This window comes from Nannospalax galili, unplaced genomic scaffold (assembly GCF_000622305.1).
Source record: "Nannospalax galili isolate Female #2095 unplaced genomic scaffold, S.galili_v1.0 scaffold137, whole genome shotgun sequence".
Lineage (NCBI taxonomy): Eukaryota > Metazoa > Chordata > Mammalia > Rodentia > Spalacidae > Nannospalax > Nannospalax galili.
In genome coordinates, this window is record NW_008340203.1 from 514432 (window position 1) to 525995 (window position 11564).

Below are 11564 nucleotides of genomic sequence, written 5' to 3' on the forward strand. Positions count from 1 at the left end.
TGTGTGTTGAATTAATTGCTGGGAGATGGGTGCGCTCTCAGCTTCCAGGGCTGCTGTGACCCTCTCTCCTTCCAATGGCCTAACAACCAACTGAGAAATTATTCCTCCAAACTACAGTTTAGGGGATAACGATATTTATTGGGCTTACTAACAGAGCATATCATGGTAAGAGGTACCTCCAAAGGTATAGACACCCTTGGGCTTTTTTCCCTGCATGTCAGCTGAGTCTTCCATATCTGCAACTGCCGGCCCAAGAGGGCAAAGCACACCCTTCCCCTCTGGCTTCCTAGGAGTCTCTCCTTAGTCCCTCCCCCTCATGCAGTTAAGGCTGATTGATTGATTGGTCTCCCTCTGACCCTCCCATCCTATGGAGAGTCTTAGGGTTCAAACAGTTTGCAGTCAGTGGGGAAGGGGGAAACTAGAGAAGAAGATATCTATCTGTTACTGGTCATTCAGAGGATATGCCTATCTATTTATCTATCATCTATCTATCTATCTATCATCTATCTATCTCTCTATCGTCTATCTATCTATCTATCTATCTATCTAATCTATCTCTCTATCATCTATCTATCATCTATTTATCATCTATGTATCTCTATCATCTATCTATCTATCTATGTATCTCTATCATCTATCTATCTATCTATCTATCATCTATCTATCTATCTATCTATCTATCATCTATCTATCTATCATCTATCTATCATCTATCACCATCATCTATCAGCATCTATATCTATATCAGGGTCTCCCTAGTCGCAGCTTGTCTGGAACTCATTATGTATGCCAGGCTGGCCTTGATCCCACATGGATCCACCTTCTGAATGCTGAGATTAAAGGAATACACCACTATACCTGGCATTTACTTCACATATTTTTATAAGATAATGTTCCATATAGTTAAATGTAGTTTTGTCAAATGTGTATAGCTATATAGCAATCACTCAGTCAAGATAGTAAAAATTTTATCACACTGGGATGTTCTCTTGAACCTTTTCTTATTCAGTCCCTGTCTTCCAAAGGTGAATATTGTACTGACTGCTATTACCATGGATTACTGTTCATTAGTTTTGAATTTCATGAACAAAACCACACAGTGTGCATATTTTTGTGTCCTGTTTCCTTCAATTAACACTATATCTTTTAATTCATTGATGTTGCATCAGTAGCTTGTTGAGGGATGTTTACTTGTGAATTTTATGAGTTTTTGTCTCTTCTCCTTTGGGTGAATATTGGGTTAATTCTAGTTTGATGCTATTTTTAATGTATATTTTTAAATTGAGTTTTTGTGGATTTCATACAATACATCTTAATCATATTTAGACCCTCTTCCCTATATGCACCCCCAATATCCCCCCAACAGGATTTCATGTATTTGGTCATGTAAAGTCATATTGAGCCAAGTTTGTGTGCCCAGATGTCCCTTGGTATGAGTTCATTCACTGGAGCCTGGTTAGCATCAGCCCTTTAGAGAAGATCAACACTTCCTCATCCAGCAGTGATTGGCTACCAATTGTACCTTGACTAAGGTTAGGGCCTCCTGCCATTTCCCCAGTTCTATGCAGTTTTTTTTTATCTGATTGACTTTGCGTGAGTATTGTACATGCTGTCCCCATTGCTGTACAGTTTAATGCTATTTTGAATAAAGCTTCTAGAACATTCTTGCAGACATATTTTTGTAGATATATATTTTTTTCTTTGGGGGGTCAATGCCTAATTGTAGCATTATTGAGCAGTGAATAGGTATATATTTCTTTCTCCGAGAAACTACTAGGAGCTGGAGAGATGGCTTAGTGATTAAGAGTGCTTCTTGCTCTTCCAAAGGACCTGAGCTCAGTTCCCAACACCCACGCTTGATGGCTCTCAACTGCTTATAATTCCAGCTCCAGGGGACTCGACAACCTTTTCTGACTTCTGCAGACATGTGCACACCCATACATATGTGACATATATTCACACAAACACACATACGTACACATAAATAAAAAATAAATCTTAAAAAAATGAAGCTACCAGATCATTCTTTCCCAAAGGACTTGTAGCTTTTCATCACTATAGCAAATGCCTCTGATAAACAGCTTAAAAGGAAGAAAGGTTTACTTTGGTTCACGAGTGCAGAGAGTTCAGTTCACGATCAATTGTTTCTAACACTATGAACCTGATATAAGGCAGAACATCATGGCAGGAAGTAAGGGGCAGAGAAAAGGAAAAAGCTGCTCACTTCATGGTGGTCAGGAAGCAGAAAATGAGGAGCGAGCCAGGGTGCCAATAGTTTTTTCAAGTACATACCATCAGGGACCTAACTTCCTTATATTAGGCCACAAGGCCCATACCTCCTAAAGTTTCCACTGGCTTCCAATATTACCATCAACTGTGGACCAAACCTTCAACACATAAATCTCATTATTTATTTATTTATTTATTTTTATTTATTTTGTGTAGGAATGTTTTTGCCTGCATGTATGTAAGTACACTGTGTGTGTGCAGTGCCTGTGAAGGCCAGAAGAGGGTGACAGATCTCCTAGAATTGGAGTTATAGATGATTGTTAGTCACCATATTGCTGCTGGGAACTGAACCTGCAAGAGCAGCCAGTGCTCTTAATTGCTGAGCCATCTCTCTAGCCCCCCAACACATAAATCTTTAGGGGACATTTAATATCATATCACAATGGGAGTTATATCATTTTATGGCATCATCAATAATGGATGAGTAGTTTATTCACTCCATGTTTTCTCCATTTTGTCTTGTTAGATTATGATTTTAAAGATTTTACTCTTTGTATAGAGTTGAAGTTTGATTTGTACTTTCTTACTTTATGTACATGAGTGTTTTACCTGCATGTGTGTAAGTGCTCTACATGCAGATAGTGCCCATATTGACCTGAGACAGTGTCAGATCCCTTGGAACTGGAGTAGTAACAACTGTGAGGTTCCATGAGGCTGCTTGGAACCAAACCTGGGTCCTTTGCAAGAGCAGACAGTTCTCTTAATCTCTGAGCCATGCCTCTAGCCCCTCATGTATTTTCTTTACCCATGCATCTATTGAAAGACATCTAGCATGATTCTATTTCATGGATATTGTGGATAGTACAGCAATAAACTTGGATTAAACCAACTTTGAGCAGACAAGAGAGGGGAAATCTACATTCAAGCATGCCTTTCTACTAGACTCTCTTACATGCCAGGCCACTTAATTTTTTTTTAGAATACCAAGAACAACAAAAGTAAGAAGAAATATTACTGTATTGCTATCATTTTCTCTTTTCAAAATATATTTACTTTATTTATGTAGGTGTGTGCATCTGCACACACATGCAGGTGTCTACAGAGACTAGAAAGAGGACCACAGATCCCCTTGGAGCTGGAGTTACAGGCAGTTGTGGGACACCTGACCTGGGAACTAAGAACCAAACTCAGGTCAGTTGCAAGAGCAGCCAGCCCTCTAAACTTCCGGGCCATCTCTCTAGTCCCATACAGCTTATGTTTTAATTCACCTATGTTCTCAGTTTTTCTTAAAATGTCGACAGTTAGAGTTAAGAAGAACATTTAATGAGTTCACAGAGATAAATAAATTATAGGCATTTATGCTATGCCACAGACATAAAATTTATTAGGAAGATCATGAAGAAATTCCTTAATTTGCAGAAAGATACCACCCAAGACTGGAGACAGAATTCCCAAACACACAAAGAAAGGCACACATTCAGATGAAGATGCAACCTTCAGAAGCTGTGGGACATCCATTATCCAAACCACACTTGGCTAGAGCTAACAGCTGCATTGCCAAAGTCTCTTGGTTTCTTTCTGTTCTGATGCAGGGTGGCTATTGTTAATGACAGTGTCATCCAGTTCCAACTTCTAAAACTAATTGCAGGTTTTGCTAGGTAGATGTTAAGGCTTCTGTGTTGACTCTTCAGTGACAGGCACTGAGCAAAGGAGCCACATTTCAGCAGCACCTTGGGGTGCAGGGCTCCTCACAGCCAGGCTGGACATAGGTGGTGAGGTTGAGCGTCAACAGGTCGGGGGTTGGGTGGCTGGAGTTGAGCAGGAAGCAGGTGGGCACACAGGGCTGAGGAATGTGGCAAGGTGGGGGACAGTTGTCACAGCAGGTGGGCTCCAGTTGCCAAATGGTGTGTGGGCAGGTGCTGGGCAGGCAGACTCCACAGCGGCAGGACTTGGAGGAGGAGCAGATGGTGGTGGCAGGGCCGGTGGGGACGCTGCAGCAGCGGGGAACACAGCAGGCCATGGTGGTGGGGTCTGGTTGGCTTTAGTCTCCTGGAAAGATGACGTTTCTCAGGTTCAAATGCCTCTTCTTGCTCTGGGGTTCTTATATACCCTCTCCAGTGGGTGTGGGTCCAACCAGGAGGCTTCTTTCCTGGTTCTTGTTTATGTTCGTGTCCCCATTATCTTTAATTGGTCTGACATTTAGATGCCTGTAAAGAGTCTCTATTCTCCTAATTAACTTTTATTTGAGTTCGTTGCTAAATCTGAACTGATTACTCTTGCGGTTTGTCACTGGGACACAAGATTTATGAGGTATCACTAAAGGCTTCTGCTGTTACAACGCCACCGCCACCAGCAGGGACAATGGCACAGCGCAGTCTGCAGAATGCTGGTCTTCACCGCCCAGCCTTTCTTTGCTTTTTCTCGCCCTAACTGACTTATGAAGTATTTCTATTTTGAGAAGCTATACTTTAATTACTTCCTATTGTCTTTGATACATTTGAAGATCAAAATTACATCAACGGGGGAACAGTTTAATGAGTAATAGGGGAAAATTTTACAAATATTTATTATTTCAGTATCTTAGTATACAAATATTATAGATTCATTTAAAATTGGTAAAGGCAGAAAATATAAAAGCAACTAACCCATATTATTACCAGGGCAAGCCTCTATTAATGTTTTATATACATATATATATATATATATGATAGAATCATTTTTGAATATTTGCATTTCTGGAATACTGTATAAGATCTATAACTTAGCTTTCACTTAAACATATATATCCATTATTTTGCATCTCTAGGTGGGTACTTTTAGTGACGTTTTTAACGATTCCCAGTGTTCACCATGCTGTTGCACTTCTAGGGCACTTTACGATTTCATTTTATCAGTCATTTGCTTTGTCTCCCCCTTTTTTTTTTGATAACTGCAGCAATCAAGAGCAACTATATATGAATCTTCATGCACATTTCTGATTCAGAAACAGAAATAATTACCAGATGGAGTTATAGAGACAACTATTAATTCCAGTATTTTTAAGGCCATTGATATTTATTATTTTACTGCTCTACAGTATTTTTCTGCTTACCTATTCCTGTCACCTGTGTTGAATTGAAAATTCCTGTTTCCCTATATGTTTTGTAAGTATTTCAAAAGTGTTTGCCAGTTTTCCACATGAAAAGTTACAGCTCATTATTGTATTTGTTCTCCATTCATAGCAAGTTAGGTTGGCACATCTTTGATCACCCTGTATCGTACCTGTATTGTACCCGCATCACTCTTGGTCCACACCTGCATTCACCTTCCCTCAGCAATTGGCTTACTTTACTTTCTTTATGCTAATTGGGGTCAGTTAATTTTTAAATACGTTTACATGGATTAAATGAAAGGATAAGTTAAGATTACAATGCTAGACTCCAAGTAAAATTGTTAACAATAGAAAAAAGTATAAGGGCCTGAACTAGATTGATTGGTTCCACGTTCTTTGTCCTTCCCTCTTGAGTTATGTTCTTTAATCCAAAATCAAATGTAACCACGTTAGGAAAGACTTGAGCTCTAGTTTCGGTATTCTGTTTAGACTTCAGACATAGTTCAGTGCTTAGGAGCAAGCACGGGGTATGCTCCCGGTCAGGGTTATCCTTATGGGTTAACTGAAACATTTCCAATCAGTTTGGGCTCACTTATTCTTTAAGCCACCCTCTTCCCTCCTCCCCTAAGGTACCTGTCTATCAGGGTATGATGGGTGTGTCTACGTTTAGGGGACAGGGATGTGGAACCAAGGGGGCCATGTTAGGAGCTAGAAGTACTCTCTATTGGCCCTGGAACTACTGGTTACTTCCCTGGTTATTTCAAGCAATTTACTTTTTGAAACTTTGTCACTTTTTTCTGCAAAGCGAAGGTGATAGTATCCATGTTTCCTCACTTAGAAGATAATTGTGAGCCCCGCTGGAGATGAAAGAGTTTAAAGTGCATGGACAACCAGAACGCCCTGTGCAAAGATGAATTATTATGATATATTGAAGTAAGTTGCAGATCCATCTCAAGGGAAAGTTAAAAGAAACACAGTCAAAAGAAGGAGGAGAAGCCAAGAGAGAGGCCTTAGATGAGGCAACAAGCATTCGTCTTGAAAGCTCACACCCGCTAAGTAAGTAAATGTTAACCTCATGAGTAAAGTGCTTGGCACGGAAATCAATACATTGAAAAATTTTAAGTATTTTCTATGCGTTTCCTCGAAAGGGGATTTGTGACATCTGGTGTTCCAGATTTGTCAGTGAACAAAATGCTGCCAAATTGCACACTCTACTTCTTAGGACAGATAAGTAGATAAGTATATTTCATTCGTGTGTGTGTGTGTGTGTGTGTGTGTGTATGTGCTGGTGTGCATGTGTTCATGTGCATGTGGAGGCTAGAGGACAACCTCTAATGTCATTCCTCAGGTGCCATCTACCTTTTCTTTTTTGAGACAGGATCTCTCACTGGCCTGGAGCTCCCTAGGTAGGCTATTGACTGGTCAGCGAGCCCCAAAGATCCTCGTCTCCAGCTCTTCAGCACTGGGATTGCAAGCATGTGCTACAACACCCAGCTTTTTTATGAGGCTCAAATTTAAGTCCTTGTGCTTTTAAGACAAACAATTTGGCCAGGTGTGGTGGCACACCCCTTTATTCCCAGAGCTTGGGAGGCAGAGTCGGGCGGATCTCTGTGAGTTTAAGTCCAGCCTGGTCTACATAGCGAGTTCCAGGCCAGCTGGGGCTACAGAGAGAGACCCTGTCTCAAAAAAAAAAGAAAAAAAAGACAATGTACCAAGCTATCTCCCTAGCCTTATTTCATTCATTTAAAAATCAATTAAATAGTCATTTATTGAGCAATTAATGATGAACACTGATAAACGTCAGCTACAGAACAGTGAACAAATAAACTTTATCTCTGTCCTCATGAAATTTATAGTCTGACTTTATAATTTTTATTAATTTATGTTATAAATTGCTGATATTATACATTATAATCAGAAGGGTAAAGATTAGGTTCTAAGAACAAAATAAAATGTAGAATGAAGTTACTTTGACTTTTTCAGGAAACACTGTAAAGACAATTGGTTTTCATGGCAGAAAGATATCAAACTCTTATTTGGAATGCGATGTTCCTTTGTATCCAACAGAAAAGATTCAGAGAATTATGATGATTAATGTAAACAACATGCATCTATAGTTATACAGAAAGATTTAAGGTTATATGAATAGACTAGAAACAGTTATAAAATGACAAGTACACGATGACAATCTTTTCTATTGACAATACTTTATGAAAATCCACTTTCCCTACAGTGGCCCAAGAGACCCAGAAACTACTGTCCTTTCCTTCTAAATGAAGATAGTGAGTGATATCTAGGGAGTATGACAGTTGTCTTTAGGTGAGCTGGTGACTCACTTCTTAAAAACTAAATACAGGATCCAGTGGCACTGAACTACTCTTTATGTGGTTGAAAAGGGAACCTCAAATCATGTGTCAGGAATATGAAAAGTATTTTATTTCTAAAACCAAAGGGTCTCTTTTTCCTTTATGCTAATTGAGGAAAAACAGAGTGATTCTTGATTAAAAGGTTGAAGGTCTGCTTTATGGCTTCCAAGTTTTGTTCACTCAGAGCTGACTCACCAAAAGCCTGTAGGGATCCTCTGGGAAATCCCACTCTTGATGACACTGATCAGCCTTGGAGGACATTTTAAAACATTTTAAAGCAGAAGCTTTCAGGCCACCGGAAGCTTGCACATGTGAACTTGCTGCAATGGTGGCATCTAGCACAGGACCAATGCCAACTCAATTGGACAAGGACCCAGAGTAAAGCAAGGGAAATCTGGAGTGGGCCATCCTGCTGGGAACTGTTGGAGACAGATTACTACTGGGTAGGGAGAGTAGACCTTACTTACAAGTCTAGATGAGCTAACTAGACTCCAGTGTACGAATTTGCACTGAAGGACATTTGGGTACAAATGCTTGACTAGATAGGACTTAACATGCATGACAGAATACATGAGGTCTGGTGCGGGGGGAGTGCGGGGCACAGATGAGGGAGGAGGGTCTATATTTGATTAAGAATTGTCATATGAAAAATACAAAAGCTCAATAAAAAATAAAAATCATGTTTGTTTAAGTATTTACTTCTGTTCCCTTTCCCTACCTGTTTCCCTCCACACAAACATTCTTTCGGTTTTGTACCAAAGCTTTTTCATGTTTTGAGAGTATGTTTGGAGGTTTAGTGGGGGAGCACAGCTATTCATACACCCTTGACTAAAGGATGGTCCTTCTCTATTACAGAAGATTGTCCTTTTTGACTGAGCACAGAGCTTCGAGAGGGACAAATGTGGAGCACTGGGGGAGGGAGGGGACACCTGCCTAGCCAGCCAGATCAGCCAAATCAATCCTGGCAATCAATGGGGTGACAGATGTCACAGCCAGATTACCCTCACATCCATTTTTCATATTTTGATTGATATATATATGTTATTTGTTTGTATGTGCATATATTATATAATATAGATTGTCAATATATGTATGATACACATATATTCATTCTTTGTAGGGTCATAAAAGGTAATATCTATGATGTAAAGTTAAAAATCAGCTAAGAGATTCAATCATATTTAACCAATATTTTGTTGTTGCCTGTAAGCTAATTCTAGTGATTCATTCAAACCATAACTTTTTAAAATAAAAAAGGTAAGTTATTTTGAAATGTAAGAAATCTACCCCAACAGTAACATAAATAAAGAACACACATGGATGGCCAGGGAAATAAAGTTTATTAGAAAATCCATCAGGAGATTCTTTTGCCTCTATGAAAACACTCAATATAGGAAATAAAATCTCAGAAGCAACATGACCAAGAAAATAAAAATTTAAATATTTCAATAGAATTTTTATAATAGAAGATATTCAACCATCAAATGAACCAAAATGGTTATTCAGTCCAATAGCCATAAACAAATTTCTTGGCTTTCTTGTCACTAAAGTCAAAGGTAGGGTTTTCATATCTAGGCCATCTGGTCTACCTTAACGTCATGGATAACCACTGAGGCAAGTGGACACTGAATGGTCGCTCCTGGGCCTTCAATATCAGGCACTGAGCAAAGGAGCCACATTTCAGCAGCACCTTGGGGTGCAGGGCTCCTCACAGCCAGGCTGGACATAGGTGGTGAGGTTGAGCGTCAACAGGTCGGGGGTTGGGTGGCTAGAGTTGAGCAGGAAGCAGGTGGGCACACAGGGCTGAGGAATGTGGCAAGGTGGAGGACAGTTGTCACAGCAGGTGGGCTCCAGTTGCCAAATGGTGTGTGGGCAGGTGCTGGGCAGGCAGACTCCACAGCGGCAGGACTTGGAGGAGGAGCAGATGGTGGTGGCAGGGCCAGTGGGGACGCTGCAGCAGCGGGGAACACAGCAGGCCATGGTGGTGGGGTCTGGTTGGCTTTAGTCTCCTAGAAAGATGATGTTTCTGAGGTTCAAATGCCTCTTCTCACTCTGAGCTCTTTTATACCCTCCCCAGTGGGTGTGGGTCTGATCAAAAGGCTTCCTTCTTACCCTTATTTTGTCTACAACACCTTTCTCCATTAAGATTATCTAATCAGTTTGGTATTTTCTTGTCTACTAAGAGTACCTGTTCTTATTAATTCAGTCATGGTTTTGACTCATTGACTTGTCATTTTTGTCATAAGATCATCCCATTCTATAGCATTCTGGCATGCCAAACCTTGTATGTGTTATGGGTACTTTGACCTCTGACAAATCAGATACAGTTTTAGGGTTTAAAATATTCTTGTACTCTTAATTTTAATAGTTTGCATAGTATAATGTATCTTTTAATGGCTGTTTTTAGAAAAAAGCAACCCAAAGATTAATTGGACCATTTTCAGATCAGTGAAGCCATCAGAAAAATGACTTACTTATTGATGAATATTTCTTCTAACAATATGTGCTGTAAACATGTTACCTTTACTTATAGATGACATAATTCAGGCTTTCCTGAGAAAGGAGGGTGATTGAATGGTAGGGGGCTAGACCATTTTTCATTATTTGAAATAAATCTAGAATGAGTTTTCAAAGATGGTGGTACTCTATTTTTTTTTTTCCATAGCATCTCCATTCTCGAGTGAAGATGAGTCACAGTGTAAAACTGTTGGAAGAAATGATCCACCTGGTTGCTCTCCTTTATCAGGTGCGCCATAAAAGAAAACTACTCGGACCCGCATTCAGTTGTACACGAATGACATACATTTTAAAATAAGACAGGACAGGTCTGGGAAGAAGAAGTTGTAAGACACACAGGAAAACAGCAGTTTTGGAAGGGGATCTGACCCAATGTACTATGGAATAAAGGACTTCATAAACATTTTGTTACGGATTTCCTGCTCTGCAGGTTTATATATTTTCCTCTCTTGGATCTTCAACTAGATTGTAAATTCCTTTGCGATGTCTTCGACATGTTTCACCTCAACTGGCCTTGATTTGCCTTTCTGGAGACTGTACGTGACAGCACTGAACAAAACAACGTTCAATGTGCAGTGTTTGATGGCCCCAACATTCTTTGCACACCTCCTCAGCATGAAACTTAGCTGGTGGAATCTAAATTACACCATTTAATAATTGTTGATTAAACTCAAAGCACAGATTCCTTAGTGGGTTGTGTCAGAGAAGCTGGTATCAAAATCAGTGTGATATATCCAAAAGAAGACAGACGGCTGAAAGGTCAGTGGAAAACACTGTCATTGTGGTGTCACACATTGCATGTAAGAAGAACAGCTGGTTTAGCTTTTGCACAAATACTAGCGTTTATCATAAGATGCATCAAATAAAAATGAAGGTGAGTCTCAGAGATAGTTTATTACGCCTCTGTGATCTCACTCATCTTGTTTCTTTAGCTTACAACTTCCTGCCCGAAACTCCACTTGTCAGATCTCATCATTCTTCAAGTTTTAGCTCAAATGCTTCCTTCGTAAAGAAAGGAGATGTTTCCATGCTTTTCTGTGTTGCCTGCTGATTTGTTACAGACCTGGTTGCAGTCTGCTAGGTGTCATAGTTTAACTTACATTTATCTTTCTCACTCCAAGGCAAGGTCCTTGCAAGTGGGAGTCCCCTTCAGCACTTGGGACAATGCTTGGTACACAGGAGGCATTTGATAAATGTTTATTGAGTTGGACTAAATTACAGATTGGAATGTGAGTGTGTTTATGTCTAATTACCAGCTTCTCTGCCTCTTTAAGGACATGTTTAAGTTTATTTAAATAGTCAGGAAAAAATAAAAATTAAAAGTAGGTGTTGATCTTGGAATTGAAAACAGTTCTAAGCTA

The 11564-nt window shown here is 39.7% G+C and overlaps 2 protein-coding genes across 2 annotated transcripts in view; both read right to left on the reverse strand.

Annotated features, from left to right (window-relative positions):
• The window catches only part of LOC103735826 (keratin-associated protein 3-2), a 9755-nt gene extending 5489 nt beyond the window's left edge, over positions 1 to 4266 (reverse strand). Inside the window, exons 1-2 of the mRNA XM_008835197.1 lie at positions 3914 to 4266; positions 195 to 201 (exon numbers count right to left, since the gene is read on the reverse strand). Coding sequence (XP_008833419.1) covers positions 3950 to 4249 — 300 coding nt within the window. The 5' untranslated portion in view covers positions 4250 to 4266 and the 3' untranslated portion in view covers positions 195 to 201; positions 3914 to 3949. The remainder of the gene's footprint in view (positions 1 to 194; positions 202 to 3913) is intronic.
• A 5100-nt stretch (positions 4267 to 9366) lies between these two features.
• On the reverse strand, positions 9367 to 9666 carry LOC103735827 (keratin-associated protein 3-2). Its single transcript, XM_008835198.1, has one exon. The coding sequence runs from the start codon at positions 9664 to 9666 to the stop codon at positions 9367 to 9369; it is 300 nt and encodes a 99-aa protein (XP_008833420.1).
• Between the last annotated feature and the right edge of the window lie 1898 nt (positions 9667 to 11564).

Coding starts and splice junctions, on each gene's coding strand:
- LOC103735827 (XM_008835198.1), bottom strand. CDS start 9,666: ATGGCCTGCTGTGTTCCCCGCTGCTGCAGCGTCCCCACTGGCCCTGCC.